At 61.3% G+C, this 15718-nt stretch overlaps 1 protein-coding gene across 1 annotated transcript; it reads left to right on the forward strand.

Moving 5' to 3' along the window:
- The first annotated feature begins 2475 nt into the window (after nt 1–2475).
- Nucleotides 2476–15424, forward strand: GREP1 (glycine rich extracellular protein 1). The gene is given in 33 exon segments (XM_065536990.2): nt 2476–2509; nt 2512–2535; nt 2785–2817; nt 3713–3742; nt 4174–4206; nt 4289–4324; nt 4756–4791; nt 5253–5306; nt 5578–5637; nt 6598–6633; nt 7032–7061; nt 7158–7190; nt 8643–8672; nt 8751–8783; nt 8872–8907; nt 9225–9257; nt 9561–9596; nt 9680–9712; nt 9796–9849; nt 10404–10439; nt 10580–10612; nt 10852–10992; nt 11710–11742; nt 12260–12292; nt 12398–12427; nt 12760–12891; nt 13791–13832; nt 13975–14007; nt 14177–14241; nt 14324–14351; nt 14439–14498; nt 14600–14713; nt 15159–15424. Coding segments are annotated over 33 exon segments (1626 nt in total). The 3' UTR covers nt 15311–15424.
- The last annotated feature ends 294 nt before the right edge of the window (nt 15425–15718 follow it).

Consider the following 15718-nt stretch of genomic DNA (forward strand, 5'->3'; position numbering starts at 1 on the left):
TCCCCCTCAGGCCAGGGTGCCTGGGAGCAAAGGGTAGCCCAGGTCAAGACTCCATCAGGGGCTCTCCCAGCCCACACATAGACTCTGTGCTGTCAGGCAGGCCCTGCCTGGGTGGGTCTGGGGGTGAGTAGAGAGGACTGGCTGTGCTAGGAGTACAAGTGGTGACATTGCGGGGGCTGGGACACCCAACTGGACCCAACCTGGTCCTGAGTGACTGTCAGGCTGGCCCGAGGCCCTGGGCTGGCTGGCATTTTCCAAGGCCATGCTAGCACCAGGCAGACTGGCAGTGGTGGCGGGCACTGGTGTTCCCTCTGGCAGTGGCCAAGCAGGCGCCCATCCTTTACCTCCCACAGGGCACCTCCTGGTTTCCTGCCTGCCTCCTCCTGGGCTACGCTTTCCCAGTGCCCTGCAGGGCAAGCCATGTGTCTGTGTAGGAGCTCTCAGCTGGCCTCGGTCTCAAGCAGATACCTCATCCCGTCTGGCATAACTGGGCCTACTGCCCGCCTGTAAGCATGTAAGATGCTTGAGAGCAGGGACAGCAGGCATGGGGATTTCCAGACTGCTGGGGTTCAGATCTCAGCCCCACCGCTCGGGAGGTGCACAATCTGAGCCAAGTCCCTTCCCCCTGCCTCTGTTTCCTCATCTGTAAATGAGGAAGAGCAGCAGCTCCTCCTAGTAGCCCCAACATAGAGGTGCTCTTATTGTCATTTTAGGGGAGAGTGAACACACACGCGAAGGCCCCAAGCCAGATGGAGTGGGTGTTTGCACCCTGTGTGAATCCAGCACTCAGCTGCTAGCCACGGGGCTATTCGGCTACCCTCCATGAATATGCGGGGGACATGTGCCTGCTGCCATGGGCGGGGCAGGTGGCCTGGCAGGAAAGTCCTCCCAGGGAGTCTGAATGGACCGTCCCTGCTACCCTGGGCACTCATAGGATGGATGGGGCCAGGGGGCATCCCTGAGCCCCTGTCAGCCACCCATGAAGGTCCAGCCTCTGGGACCCCAACTCATGGCTGTCTGCCAGGCAGGACAGGAGCGGGGCATTCAGGGCACTGTTCTGAGGCGCTGGGCTGAGGGGCCCTGCCGTGAGCACGCAGGCCTTGTGCAAAGGTGGGTCTGTAGTGGGGAGGTGGGCACCACAGGCATCATAGTGTGCCTGTGGGTGTGAGCCCTGTGGGGGGCTTCATGTGTGGGGAGAGAGAGCAGCAGTGGGGTACAGCCTACAATGTGGGTGAGAGGGGAGGCAGAGAGGGAGGGGGCGCAGGGACCTAAGTGCTGGGCTGGCCTATGAGTAAGGGTACCTGGTGGTAACTAACCCTGTAGTCTATTGGCGGCTGGACCTGGCCACAGAGGTGTGGGCTCAGGAACCTCTCTCGGAGAAACCTCTGCTGCCCCTTCCTCATTATAGCCCTCTCCAGACCCCCAGCCTAGCTGCGCTGCCTGGCTTGGCAGGCTGGACTCCTTAGCCAGAGGTGCCAGGAGGGGCTGGCTGGGCCAGGGACAGGCCAGCAGACAGACAGGGTGTGGGACCTTCTGGACGAGGGTGCAGGGGCTAGGGGCTGAGTCACTGTCATCCCCAGCCAGCCTGGTGGGGTCTGAAGGCTCATTGAGGGGTGGTGCCTGTTGTCCAGACCTCCATGCCCGGCGCCTCCCTTCCAGGCCCCCAGCACGGGGCCCCAGCTCCAAGTCCATCCACCCAGCCCCAAGCATGGAGAGCTGCTCCAAGCCCTCCACGTCCCCTTCTCAGCCTCTCCTGCAGTCCCGCCCCCCAACCCTGATCGGTGGCTCCGCTAGTCTGTGATCCAAAGTTAGAGTCGCTGCTGAGGCAGGAGATGAGGCAGAGCTGGAGGGCCTCCAAGGACTCTCAGAGAGGCTGGGCACAGTTGGTCCATCCTCATGTGTCCCTGCCCCTCCTGGAAGGAGGAAAGAGGAGGAAGGGGTGGCTCTGAAGTTTGGGGCTCTGGCCCACTCTGGCAGGCCGAGCCTCCATGAGGACAAAGGACCCCCCGGTGGGGTCTGTGTAGTCTCAGGACTAGACGGGATGACTCCTGGCTTTTGTTGGGACCACCAACCGCCTGTCAGACAGGGTCTGAGATGCTGTCACCTCCACCCCTGCTGTCTGCAACACTCCAAAGCCCTGGTTCCTGCCCTCTCCCCAGCTGTGTTTGGGCTGGGCCTAGGGTGCCTGCCTGCCCCTTGCTGGGGGGACATCTGAGCTCTCTGGGCCTGGAGCCAGGGCCTGAGTCGCTGACAGGGGTGGAGAAGTCTAGGGGGCCTGTCCTGCTGTCAGCGCCCATGATGGATGAGGAGCCAGAGCTAGACTTCTGCCACAGGGAGAGGTGGGGGGCTGACCCCCCAGGGTCTGCAGGCAGAGCCTCTGCCTCTCGCAGCTGGGGTGCCTGGGTGAGGGTCCCCACCCAGCCAGGGGTGTTTAAAGGCCCAAAGGCTGTGGGCACTCCCACTCTGCCTAGAGTCATGGGTGCCTGGGCCTTCCCTGCAGCCCTTTTCCTTCTCTGACTTCTAAGAGCCTGCAAGGTGGTGAGGGCAGCTCAGGGCTAAGGGTTGTAGAGTGGGCATCTGTGACTGGGGCTAGGGGTCCAGGTGGGGCCCTGGCCGGATACTGGGGTTCTGGAGACAAGGAGGGCTGGGGTGTGGGAAGCCTGGTCTGGGCAGAGAATTCAGAAAGTGAGGGTTTCTGGGGGCTGGAGGTTAGATGCCTGGGCCCTTCCCCATCTCAGCCTCTGGGGCCCCCAGCCTTGAGTCAGCACCACTTTGCTCCCCCAGGGCTGCCCCCGCTGCCTCCTGGCCTGGGGAAAGGTAGTGGCCCCTCTGGCACTGCGGTCAGGGAAGAGTCTCCCATCTCTCCCGCCCTGGGGTGCGTGGGAGCTCTCTGGGACTCCTGATGCGGGGCCCAGGAGAGCTCAGGGCCCTTGCTGTCTTCCAGGCAAGGAGTCTCATCAAGTATCCACTCGGTGGGGAGCACAGACACCCTGCGCTCTGGGAAGAGTCCACCAGGCAGAACATACAGCCCTGAGGAGGGGCCTGGGCTGCCTGAGAAGGGTGGGCAGGTGTGACAGCAGGGGCGGACCTCACAGCAGCCCAAAGGAGCCTGGAGGGGGAGAAGAGGGAGTGGACAAGAAGAGCAGAGTCTGCTGAGGGGCAGGAGGCGAGTGTCATGGAAGGGTCTTTACTTCAGGGACCTGGGGGGTCCTAAAGGTAGGAGGAGGGGCTCCCCCCAAGCCCTGATGCATCTGAGCTTCAGGAGAGAAAGATTGGGGGGCGGAGGCGGTGAGAGGCGGAGGAGGAGATTTCCAGGAAGGGAGGGGAGCCTAGTACTGAGAATGGATGGGAGAGGAGAGGAAGAGGGCGGAGTGGGATCTGCCCCACAACCCCCCAGAGCCCCAGCTCAGACACCTTCCTCCAGGTCCAGGGACCCTCTAGCCTCCACTGCCCTGGCCCCAGACTACTTACCTGCTTTGCCCTCTACCCTCCTGTGACAGCAGGGAGACTGAGACCTGGAGAAGGGGGTGGCATCCAGATTTGGGCCCCTTTGCCCCCATAAGTTCCCCTGCTTCTCCCTGAACCCCACAGGCTTAGAGAGCCCAAATGACTACCGATCCGTTAAAAGCTGGTGGCGGGGTGCTCGGGGAGGGTGGCACACCAGTTCCCAGCTGCTCCAGCACCCCAGTTCAACATCTCAGTTTTCCCACAGCCTATGGCCCCCACCGTGGTCTGGGAGCAGGTGAGGCCTGGCATAGGGAAGGGAGGCATCTGAGGGCAGGGTACAGGGCAGGGAGGAGGCAGGGCAGGAGCAGGGAAAGCTGGGTAGGGGGCAGGTAAAGGGGAAAGCAGTCATCTCAGAAATACCAGAAATACGCGGGGACAGAGCTGAGCCCCAGAGTGTCCCCCAGGCACCCTGGCTGGGGAGAGGGGAAGGCAGGCAGGAAGAAATGGAGCAGGGCAGGGAAGAAAGGAAAGAGAGAAGAAAGGAAAGAGAGAGGGAAGGAGGGAGGGAAGGCGGCTGAAAGCACCCACCTGTGCCCCACAGCCCTCCACCCTCATGGGAAGGGACTGAGTTCCCACAGGCCCGCTGCTTGGGCAGGTTGTGGGCCAGGTGCGGGGTTCTGGGGAGATCCTGGGAGAAGGGTATCCCTCACCTCCCTGTCTCTCCAGGATCTGAAGGGGGTGTGAACCCACAGAAGCCAGGTGAGCCCTGCCCTGGCCCCAGCTCTTCCTGTCTCCCCCTCTTTCTCTCACACTCCTAACCTCACCTCATCTGTCTCTCCAGGATTCAGGGTCAGGCATGGGCTGGGTACCCAGCCAGGTGCGAGCCGTGGGGTCCCCTCCTTGCCTCCCTCCCAGGCCTCAGAGGGAAGAGGCAGGATTGGAGAGTCATTGTGGTGGGGGGATGCACAGGGAGCCTCTCAGGTTTGCTGTTGTCTGGCTTAGTCCAAGGAGGGGTCCAAGAGTCTTGTACCCCCACCTCAGCTGGGACCCCAAACCTTCTCAACTCACCTCTCTCTCTCCCACCAGCCCTTCCACTCAGATTGGCTATGGAGCAGGTAGAGGTGGGAGTGGGGGAGCTGGGAGCCAGGATTCTAGGGGTATCCCTGGGATGGAGATTCCTGAGCCCCTCATCTGATCCCCCTCTTTCCCAGACACTGAAGGGGGCATGAAACCCCAGAACCTAGGTGAAGCTCGCCCAGCCCCTGCCTGCCTCACTCCTCCTAACTCCCTCCTGCCTTCTCACCCCAGGGTTCAGGACCTTCCCAGGTGCTGCAGCCCAGCCAGGTGAGGCGGGGATGTGGGTATGGAATGGGAGGGGCTTGGGGGTGCCTAATCTTTGCCTGATACTGTGGGGGAGGGGATGCAACCAGATCAGCATTTCCAGGTTCCCCTCCAGGCTCCCCCAGGCCTCAGAGAGGGCAGAACAGGTGGGTGTCTCACAGGAGGTGGGCAGGAGGGGAACCATGAGGAGTTCTGATGTCTGGCTTTGTAAGGGGACGGGGCACCTGGGCCTCACCCCTGCCTCAGCTCAGTATGACTGTGGAGCAGGGAGCCCGGGGCAGGAAGGCAGGGCCCCTTCATCTGCCCATCTCTCTTCCCAGGCTTTGGAGGGGCTGTGAAACCCCAGAAGCCAGAGGCGAGCCCACCCCACACCTGTCCCAGTGTCCACTTCCCGCCCTCTGTCTCTGTCTCTGCTCGACGCCCCATTCCCCCCTCCTCATGTTCCTCTGGCTCTGTCTCCCCAGGATATGGAAACGGGCTGGGAGCAGGGGCCTTCCCAGTGGCTGGAGCCCAGCCAGGTGAGGACACGTGGGACAGGACCTGGGCTTCCAGGAGGGAGGGGGAAGAGGTAGAGCAGAGTCAGGGAACCAGGAGCTGGGAGAGCTGGGCTCTGGAGGGAGGGCAGGGCTCGGCCACTCTGTCCCTTCCCAGGCCCGGGAGTGGGCGTGAAACCTCCGAAGCCAGGTGAGGCAGAGCCCTGTCCCGCCCTGCCCACTTATATCCAGGCGCCTCTGTATCCCCCAAGCCTGCCCACCCCACTGCTCATGGCCCTCACCTCTGTCTCCCCAGGATTGGGGAGCAGAAGTAGTTTGGGCGCTGGCATTCTTCCAGGGGCAGGAACCCCACCAGGTGAGGGTGGCTGGGCAGGGGCCGCAGGGAGGGGCGGGCAGGAGGGTTCAGGGTCCCAACTCTCATTCTTAGGGGAGGAGCTCTTGGGGTCAATGTCAGCCTCTTTCTAGCTCTCCCCATGCCTGGGGGAGAGGGAACCTCAGAAGCGGATGAAGGAAGGACCCCGCCCACATACCACCTCCCTGCTATGCTCACCATCTCTCGTCCCTCTCTGTCCCCTCTCAGTCTGTGTTATCCTCCCCAGGCGCTGGTCCCTCTCTGGCCTGCCAATGCCATTCCTGGGGTGGGGACTCCTGTGGAGGTCTCTGAGTTGCTCCCTGGGCATGCGCCCTTAGAGAACTGTCAGAGCATGGGGCACAGCGGCCCTGGGGTGGTGTTCAGACCCGCACTACACATGGCCTAGCTCCAGCCTCTGCCTCCCTCGCCCCACAGGCCCAAAACCAGGTCAGGGAGAGTAGGGTGGAGCTGAGGGCCTGGGCTTGCGTCTGGGGGCTCCAGGGAGGAGCAGGCTCCTTTACCTGGTCTCTCTCTCTCTATTCCTGATGTGGGGTGGGGGGTGAAACCTCCGAAGCCAGGTGCGCCTCTCCTTTCCTGTGTCCCTGTCCTCCACTCCCCGCACACACACATCCAGCCCCAGCCTCTGCTTCCTCCTTCCCCTTGGTCTCCCAGGATCTGGTGATGGGAACAGGATGGGAACTGGGGCCTTCCCAGGAGCTGGAGCCCAGACAAGTGAGGGCACCTGGACCACACTGGGATTCTAGGAGGCACAGGGAAGAGCCAGGGGATGTCAGAGGTCCAGAGGGCAGAAAGCTTATTTCTGGGGGAGGACAGGGGATGGGTGGGGTCCGTGAGCCCCTGCTCTTCCCTCCCCTATCTTGACTGTTTCCCCTGAATCTACGGCCTTGTCCCACCCTCAAGGCCTCCCCATATCCACCCCTCACACCCTGCTTTTCCTCCCAGGATACGGCAATGGAAACAGACCGGGAACCCAGCCAGGTCAGGGCCGAAGGGGCTGGGGTGGCTAGGAGGGAGAAGTCAGGGGCCCGGGGCCACACTCTGGGTACCAACGGATGGGCTCTTGGGGTTCATTCATTCACCCAGTCTCCCCTGAGCACCTGCCCCAAGTCAGGCCTCGGCTGGGCATGGAGGACACCCGAGCTGGTCAAGCGTGGCCACGGTCTGGACTCCTAGGTCAAGAGCCAAATCCAGCTTCAACTGCGGTCGGGCCTGGGAGGGAGTTCACAGAGACGGAAAGGGAGAGGGCAGGGGTCACACGAGACAGGAAGGGAGAGGGCAGGGGTCCTGCGAGACAGAAAGCGGGAGGGCAGGGCTCCAGGCCCTAGCTCATTCCCACTGCACCACCATCCACACTCCTGTGTCTGCCCCTCAAATAGGTCCTGCCACTCAAAATGGCTTTGGACCAGGTAAAGAGGGTGGGGACGGAAGCGGGGAATCTGGGGCTGAGATTCTGGGCACAGGTCCAGAGGAAAGGATCCCTCACCCTCTCATCTTTCCCCCAGGCTTTGGAGGGAGTGGAAAACTCCAGAAGCCAGGTGAGCCCCACCCTGTTCCTGTCTCGCTGCCCATTTCCTATGCATCTGCCACTGCTTCCCTAGAGTCCTGGATCTCCCCATTCTCTTCGGCTCTTTCCCGTGGGATTTGGGAATGGGAATGGGCGGGGAGCCGGGGCCTTCCTGGGAGCTGGAACCCAGGCAGGTGAGGCCCTGGAGTTCTGGGAGCATGGAGGTCTTAGGAGTTGGGAGTTACTGATATGGGGGCCTGTCCCTGGTCCTGAGCAGAGAGGAAAGGCTGGGTGGACTAACAGAAAGTCCTTCCCCTTCTCTTCCCAGGCCTGGCAGGGGAACTAAAGCCTCAGAGAGCAGGCGAGCCCCAACCTCTAGCCTCCCAACTTGGTCTCACACAACAAACCTCATTCGGCAAACCAATCCAGGCCTGGAGCGGTGGCTAACACGTGTAATCCCAACAGTTCGGGAGGCGGAGTTAGGTGGATCACTTGAGCCCAAGAGTTCAAGACCACCCTGGGCAACATTCCCAAGCTGGTCTTGAACTCTTGGGCTCAAGCAATCCACCTACAAAAAAAAAAAAAAAAAAAAAAAAAAAAAACCTAGGCAGTTGTGGTGGCACATGCCTGTGGTCCCAGCTACTCTGGAGGCTGAGAGGGGAGGATCACTTGAGCCCAGGAAGTCGAGATAGTACTGAGCGGAGATTTCACCACTGTACTCCAGCATGGGTGACAAAGGGAGTCCCTGTTTAAAAAACAAACAAACAATCTGTGAACCATGCCTGTTCTGAGCCAAGCAGGTGCTGGGGACAGGCCCTCCCCAACTAGGGCCACGCTGGGGTGTACAGTATGAGCTGAGGCTGCCCCAGAGCTGGGCCCTGGGCATTCTGGGTAGGAGGCAGTGGAGGCCAGGGAGGAGAGGAGAGAGTGGCCCAAGCCGCTGAGAAATTGGACCAAAAACAGAGTTTTGAACAAAGAAGGTACCGGCTCCAGCAAGAACTCAGACCTAGCCGGGCACGGTGGCTCATGCCTGTAATCCCAGCATTTTGGGAGGCGAGGTGGGTGGATCACTTGAGGTCAGGAGTTCGAGACCAGTCTGGCCAACATGGTGAAACTCCGTCTCTACTAAAAATACTAAAAATTGGCCGGGCGTGGTGGCGGGCGCCTGTAATCCCAGCTACTCAGGAGGCTAAGACAGGAGAATTGCTTGAACCCGGGAGGCGGAGGTTGCAGCAGTGAGCCAAGATCACGCCATTGCCCTCCAGCCTGGGCAACAAGAGCGAGACTCCATCTCAAGAGAAAAAAAAAAAAAAAGTCAGACTCAAGATGTGGCAGGAGCTGGAGCTTGACAGTTGGAGGCTGCTGAGGAAAGGAACCCATCTTTCTGGCTGGTTGAAGTTGGAAGTGGGGACACCCCTGCCTGAGGTGGCTGGAGATGGCATCCAGGGCTCCGAAGGGCCTTAACCCTTTCTCTCCTCCACAGGCCCCACTGCTCAAAACGGCTATGAACCAGGTAGGGGCGGGGCTTGGGTTTGGGGAGACCCACAGCTAGGGCCCCAGGTTCCTTAGCTGCTCCCTGTCTCTCCACCAGGCTATGGGGGGGCCATGAAATCCCAGAAGCCAGGTGAGCCCTGCCCCGGCTTGTCCCTCTGCCTCCCCAAACCCTGAGCTCTCTCCTCTTATTCATACCCCGTCTTGATCTATTCCCCCAGGATTCCAGTACAGGATTGGGCTGGGAGCCCAGCCAGGTGAAGGGGGTAGAGTCTGGGGTTCCGGGGTCCGCATCTGGGCGGCCTCTTCCTCCCAGAGGTGGGATTGGTGAATGATGGGGAGGGGTGACGGGGCGTCTCCAACCCTGGCTTCTGGCTTGGCCCTGAAGGGGAACCATAGGCACTGTATCCCCAGCTTAGCTCAGCCCTCCCTCCCCAGTAAGCCCCCCACCTCAGAATGGCCCTGGAGCAGTTCTTGAGGGGATGGGAGGAGCTGGGGTCCGGATGCTGAGGTTCTAAGGTGGATCTGAGTTGGGGGCTCCTGGGTACCTCATCTGCTCCCCATTTTCCCGAAGGCTTTAGAGGGGGCATGAAGGCACAGGAGCCAGGTGAGCCTGACTCTCCCTGGGCTTCTGTCTCCCCAATGTTCAGAGCCCCCTTCCCGCTCTCATCCCCACCTCCATCTGTCCCCCAGGATTAGGGAATGGGAATGGGTTGGGCGCTCAGCCAGGTGAAAGAGGTGGGGTCTGGGGGTCTACCCCTGGGGCGTCCTCTCCCTGCCTCCTTTCCCAGTCTCATGGAGGGCTGAGCTGGTGAATACCTGAAGGGATGCTGGGAGGAAGCCTCCAGTATTCCCTCACCTCCACCTCAACCAAACCCCAAATCATCACCCCACCCTCCTCTCCCCATAGTCTTGACAGCCCAGAATGGATTTGGATTTGGAGCAGGTAAGAGCAGGGGTGGGGAGGGGCTGGGGGAGAACGTGGGTGGGGCCCCTGAGTCACTCACCAACCCCCCATATCTCCTCCAGGCCTTGGAGGGAGTGTGAAGCCTCTGAAGCCAGGTGAGCCCCACCCTGGTCTGCCTCTCCATGCACGCACCCCTGAAGCCATAAGCATCCGGTTCATGCTCCCTCTCCCTCTCCAGGATATGGGAAGAGGCTGGGAGCAGGGGCCTTCCCTGAGGCTGGAACCCAGCCAGGTGAGGACACCTGGAATAGGAGCTCAGGCTTTTTATTTATTGATTTTTTGAGACGGAGTCTCGCTCTGTCGCCCAGGCCTGGGTTCAAACAATTCTCCTGCCTCAGCCTCCCGAGTAGCTGGGATTACAGACATCCACCACCACACCTGGCTAATTTTTGTATTTTTAGTAGAGACAGGGTTTCACCATTTTGGTCAGGCTGGTCTCGAACTCCTGACCTCAGATGATCCACCCGCCTTGGCCTCCCAAGTGCTGGGATGACAGGCGTGAGCCATGGCGCCGGACTGAGCCCAGGCTTCTTAGAAGGAAGGGGGAAGACAGAGAGCGGGCCAGGGGGCCAGGAGGGCAGAGTGTGGGTCTGAACCCTGAGGAATTAAGTGCCACTGTCTGGCCCAGTGTGGCTCTGTCTCCGGAGTGAAGCCTCAGAAGCCAGGCTGGGGAGGGCCCTGGCCCCCCGCCCTGTCTCTAGAGCTGCCCACAGCCGACTGAGCTGCCTCCTCCTGATGCCCCCTCCGAATGCCGCTGTCTCACACCCACCCCATCCCTCCCCCCAGGATATGGCCACAGAAATGGACCGGGAGTCCAGTCAGGTGAGGGTAGCTGGGCCTGGCTCGCAAGGGGTCAGGAGGTGGGCAGGCAGAGAGAAGCTGGGGCCACAGGGACAGAGGGCTGGTGTCTGAGGATCAGCAGCACTGGCTGGAGTTGATGTCAGTGTCTCTGTCTCTCCTAGGCCTAGGAGCAGGGATGAAGCCTCAGATGCCAGGTGAGGGGACTGCCTGCGTCTGTGGCCCCACCCCCCCTAGATCCTGGCGCTCTAGTTGGTTCCACGTGGGACTCCCAGGGGAGGGGTGACCCCTGCCTCATGAGTGAGGGGAGGTCTGTAGGAGCACCGAGGACCGAGGGGAGAGTAGGTGGAGGAGAGACTGAGAGCCCCCTTCCTGGGCCCTGCCTCCCTGTCCCCCACTGGCCCAGCCTTACTACTCTTCCTTTTTTGCCCCACAGGCCTGGGAGCTCCAAATGGCTATGGACCAGGTAGAGGCGGGGCTGGGGTTCCAGGAGGTCCGGAGCGGAGGCCTTGGGTCCCTCACTTGCTCCCTGTCTCTCCACCAGGCTATTCAGGGGTTGTGAAGGCCCAGAAGCCAGGTGAGCCCTGCCCAGCCTGTCCCTCTGCCTCCCCCAAACCCTGAGCTCCCTCCCTCATTCATACCCCATCTCAGTTCCACCGGGATTCAAAAGGGGCCTGGGAGCCCAGCCAGTGAGGGGGTGTCGGGCTGCTGTTCCTGTCTCGCTCCCAGGCCTCCAAGGCAGGTGGGCACCAAAATGAGGGAGGAGAGGCGGCTCCAGGATCCCTGGTTTCTGACTTGGCTCTGAAGGGGGATCCAAAGGCCCTTCGCCCTCTCCTTAGCTAGAATCCCAAACCCCCTGCTCACCCCTCCCTCCCCACAGGCCCCTCAGCCCAGAATGGCTACAGAGCAGGTACTGGGGGGCTGGGGTTGCTGGGAGTGCAAAGGAGGAGAGAGGTAGGGGCCTGGGTCTCCCCTGACACTGTTCTGAGGGTTCTCTCGGGGGCTCCTGCAGCCTGAGAGGGGGTGGAGTCTGGAGAGGAGGTGGCACAAGGTGGACGGAGGTGCCGCGAGCTCCAGTTCCTAAACTGAGAGGAAAGGGGGGCCAGGCTCCAGCCCCCTTCTGTACCCCAGCCTCTCCCTGTACCGCCCCCACAGGCCCTGCAGTTCCCACTGGCCATGAACCAGGTAGGGTAGGTTGGCGTGGGCACCGGGTAGGGGGGCAGATGCTGGGACTGCAAAAGGCCCCTCAGCAAGGGGTGGACCAATGGTCTCTCACCTGCTCGCATCTCTCCAGGCGTTGGAGAGGGCATGAAACTTCAGAAGCCAGGTAAGCCCTTCCCATTCCTCCTCACTCTCCCTGCCTGCAGAAACTGCCTACCCTTCCACTCTTTTCCCCTCCCAAGCCGCACCCTGTCTCCCCAGGGTGCAAGAATGGGCTGGGGCTGGAGCCTTCCTGTGGGAAGGAGCCCAGCCAGGTGAGGGAGGTTGGTGGGAACTGGAGGAGAGGGGAAGGAGGACGGGCTCCAAGGGGCAGAGGTAGGTCTCAGAAGGGGAGGGGTGGGGTCGGCCTGTCCATCATTCTCCATGGGTCTCTGGACTGGGAGGGAGCCAGAAACCTCCAAAGCTGAGTTCCTCTCTGCCCCTCTTCCTGCCTCCTCCAAGGTCCCTCACTCCAAACCCGCCCTCATGCCCTGCTCTCCCTCCCAGGATACACACCAGGGACCCAGCTGGGGCTCCTGCCAGGTGAAAAGGCGCGGCTAGGGGAATCAGCAGGGGAGAGAGGGGTTCACTACACCCCTGGGGTGGACTGGTGTCTGAACTGGCCTCTTTCTCTCTCTCCCCAGGCCTGCGAGGGACTTTGAAGCCTCAGAAGCCAGGCGAGTGGGGGACCCCTGGCTCTGCCCCACACCTCCTTCTGCCTCTCAGCCCTTCTAGCCCCTGCCCCCAGTGTTGCCACACTCATCTCTGCTTTCCCTCTCCAGGATATGGCCATGAAAATGGGCCCCAGCCAGGTGAGGCCACTGGGACCAGGGTTGGGGGCTCAGGAGGAAGGGAGAGGGAGGCTGCTGAAGGATGGACAGGCTCGTGGACCAACACCAGGAGCCCCATCCCTGACAGATCCCTATGTCCCTCTATGCCCTGCCTGGATTCCCAGGTCCCCCCAGCAGGGTGTGGCCCGAGGGAGCTGGGCTTTTTCCAGCCTGGCTAATGTCCCCCTTAGGTGCTGGGTCTGCCCTAGAAGCCACTAGAGGCCGGTAGCTTGGCCAGGCCAAGGCCTCCTGGGTGGCGTCGGTGAGGACTGGCCTGGAGCATAGCTCCATCCCTCCCTTCCTTCCCATCTTAGGTCCCTGCAATGCGAGGGTCGCTCTGAAGCTCCTTCCCAGGCTTCCCACTCCAGGGGTCCCTTCGGACAAAGAGGGTGGCTGGGGCCTGAAATCCCAGCCCCCACCTGCAGTGCAGAATGGCAAGTTCCCAGGTCAGTGTGGAGTGGGGGTGCCTGGGGAGCACTGGGAAGCACCTGGCCGCCATGTCCCACTCTGTCCTCGGACGCCAAGGTTCAGAGAGGGCAGTGACTTGTCACACAGTGATCTGCTGATGAGAAGCTCGAACTCTTTCCCTGGGACCCCATGTATCCCCCAGTATGGGAGCCCTTTCAATCTCTGCCCCATGGCATCCGCAGCCTCTCAAGCCCTGGGCTGGGCTCACTCCTGCCCCTGACTTTCCTCCTAGCACCGATGCCAGCCATCCAGTGGGGACTGCAACCTCAGAAAGCAGGTGTGAGTCTGTCTGCCCCCAGGCCCCACGTCCTAGAGGGACAAACTCTCAGCTAGGTCTGTCCTCTATCCCACCCCATATCAGGGTCACTCCTCCATCACCCTTGTTCCCTAGGCTGCCTCAGCTATTCAGGCACCCTAAGGCCAGGAAGTCCCTCCCCGAGTCTACCCTCTTCTACTCTCTTGCTCCTTTTTTTTTTTTTTGGAGATAGTCTCGCTCTGTCGCCCAGGCTGGAGTGCAGTGGTGCAATTTTGGCTCACTGCAAAATAAGCCTCCCAAGTAGTTGGCATTACAGGCACGCACTACCATACCTGGCTAATCTTTGTATTTTTTGTAGAGACGGGGTTTCGTCACATTGGCCAGGCTGGTCTCGAACTCCTGGCTTCAAGTGATCAGCCCGCTTCAGCCTCCCAAAGTGCTGGGATTACAGGCGTGAGCCACCACGCCCAGCCTCTTGCTGCTCTCTGTTTCTTCTGGTTCCATTCCCTGTGGACACAAAAAGTCACTGCTTCCCCTCCAGAGTCCCTAAGGTCCATCTTTGGCCCCCCAGGAGTCAGGGGAGACCTGGATCCTCTGCACTGACCTTCTTTCTCCTCACAGGGCACCAGCCTCCAAATGGCTATGGACCAGGAGCAGAACCGGGTGAGGAGGCCCTTCCTGGAGTTCCTCCCCTCCCTTCCCCTCCTCTTCCCTTCTCTTCCTTCTGGCATCCCAGGAAGAGGGGAGGCCAGGGCAGTGGCTCTCGCTGACCTTCATCTCTGAGTCACAGTTTTCTCTCCCCCAAGTTTTAATGGTGGCCTCCAGCCACAGAAAATTGGTGAGTCCTCCTGGGCTCCCCCATGTCGGGCAGAAGCTGGCATCTCCCGCATGCCTGAGTCAGTCTGTCTGTCCGCATCCCCCGTCTATGAGCTGGTCACCTGGCCCTCCTGATGCTGTCCCTGTTCCACTAGCCTGTCCCTAGCTCCTCTCCAATCTCTGTCCTGCAGGTGTTGGTTATGGGAATGCTGTCCTGGGAGCCAGGGTCTTCCCCGAGGCCCACCCACAGCCAGGTGTCTGGGGAGCAGGGGTGGGGGTAGGAGAGTTGGGCTTAGAGCCCCAGCCTGGCCTCTGACACCCTCTTTCCTCCTCCAGAGTTCCCTGGGGCCAGAGGTTTTAGGAATGGTGAGTCAGACCCAGGGGACAAAGTGCAGTGGGGTTGGGGAGACAACAGCCCAGGGGCTAGGCGGGAATGACCAGAGTCTCTTGCAGGGGATGAGGCAGAAGCTCTGGTGTACCCCAAAGCAGGAGCTCCAGCCCCTGAAGGAAATGGTAAGAAATAAGCCTTCCGGGAGCAGAGCCAAGTCCAACAGGGGCCAGGGGATCCCAGCTCCTGTGGGCAACGGTGCCCATGCCAGCTTTCCTCCCCACAGTGCAGGCCCAGGTGCTGTGGGACTCTTGCTGGCCCACCCTTCAGGCCTGGGGGGCTGGCTTGAAGCCTGGATATCAGGCTGGAGGTGAATATGCTGAGGCCAGGAGCCAGCCAGGTAATGGGATGCCTGGATGAGTGTGTTGGAGCCATTAGAGGTGGCTTCAGGGAACTGGGCCCTGGGCCCAGGTCTACCCACAGCCCCACAGAGATGGAAGGTACAGCCCTCTTGGTGGAGGGGATAGAGTGAGTGGGAAGAGGCCAGGAGGGCATAGGCAGGAAGGAGCAGGAAGGAACGGGGCTGGAGGAGAGGCCAGCAGAGCCCAGGACCCTGAGAGCCAGCCCGGACACTGGACCAAGAAGGGGAGGTGATGGAGCTGGGCCATCAGGGACTCAGTTCTCCACACTCTGTCCCTCTCCCCACGGTCCTCTGAGAAGCTGAGGCAGAGCTGAGCCCTGGGTCCTCCGGAGAGGGGGGGTCTCCCAGAGCCTGGGTTGAAGCTTGGGTGGACGGAAGCTCTCTGGTGACCCAAGTGCCCCTGATCTGTCCGTCTGTGCTGTAGGGGGCCCTGAGGTGAAGAGAGGCAGCAACGGCCAGCTGGGGAATGGCTACGGAGGTGAGAGGGAGGTGCAGTGGCCGAGCCACCTGCCCAAAGGCCCCCCATGGTCACCCCTCCAGCCGCACTGGGGGACACCCAGCCATTGGGAAGGATAGCAGATTCTGCCACCTGTAGGTGGCTGCTGAGTGACTGACCCCAGAAGCTCAGATCCCTGGGAGGGGAGGAGGGGCAAGGCCTCACCAGGGCCCCACCCCTCCCTAGCCTGGCTCTCTCTCTTCCCAGGCCACTGCCCTCTGGGGAAATGCTGAGCACTGCAGTGCCCCTGCGGGTCCTGAGGGCCTCTGCCTCACACCTTAGCCTGCCCAGCAATGAAGACAGACCCTGGGGCTTGGAGTCCAGTGCCTCCTGGCCGTCGACCTCCTCCGTGCTAGCACCACAAACACGCTTCCCTGCTTGCCTCTGCGTGCCATGCAAGGGGCTTGCTGACCAGGGTGGGAGTGGCATGGGCCTGCAGCCACTGCCCAGTACCTCATTCATTCATTCGACAAACATCAATGAGGCCA

The sequence above is a fragment of the Macaca fascicularis genome, chromosome 20 (assembly GCF_037993035.2).
Source record: "Macaca fascicularis isolate 582-1 chromosome 20, T2T-MFA8v1.1".
Lineage (NCBI taxonomy): Eukaryota > Metazoa > Chordata > Mammalia > Primates > Cercopithecidae > Macaca > Macaca fascicularis.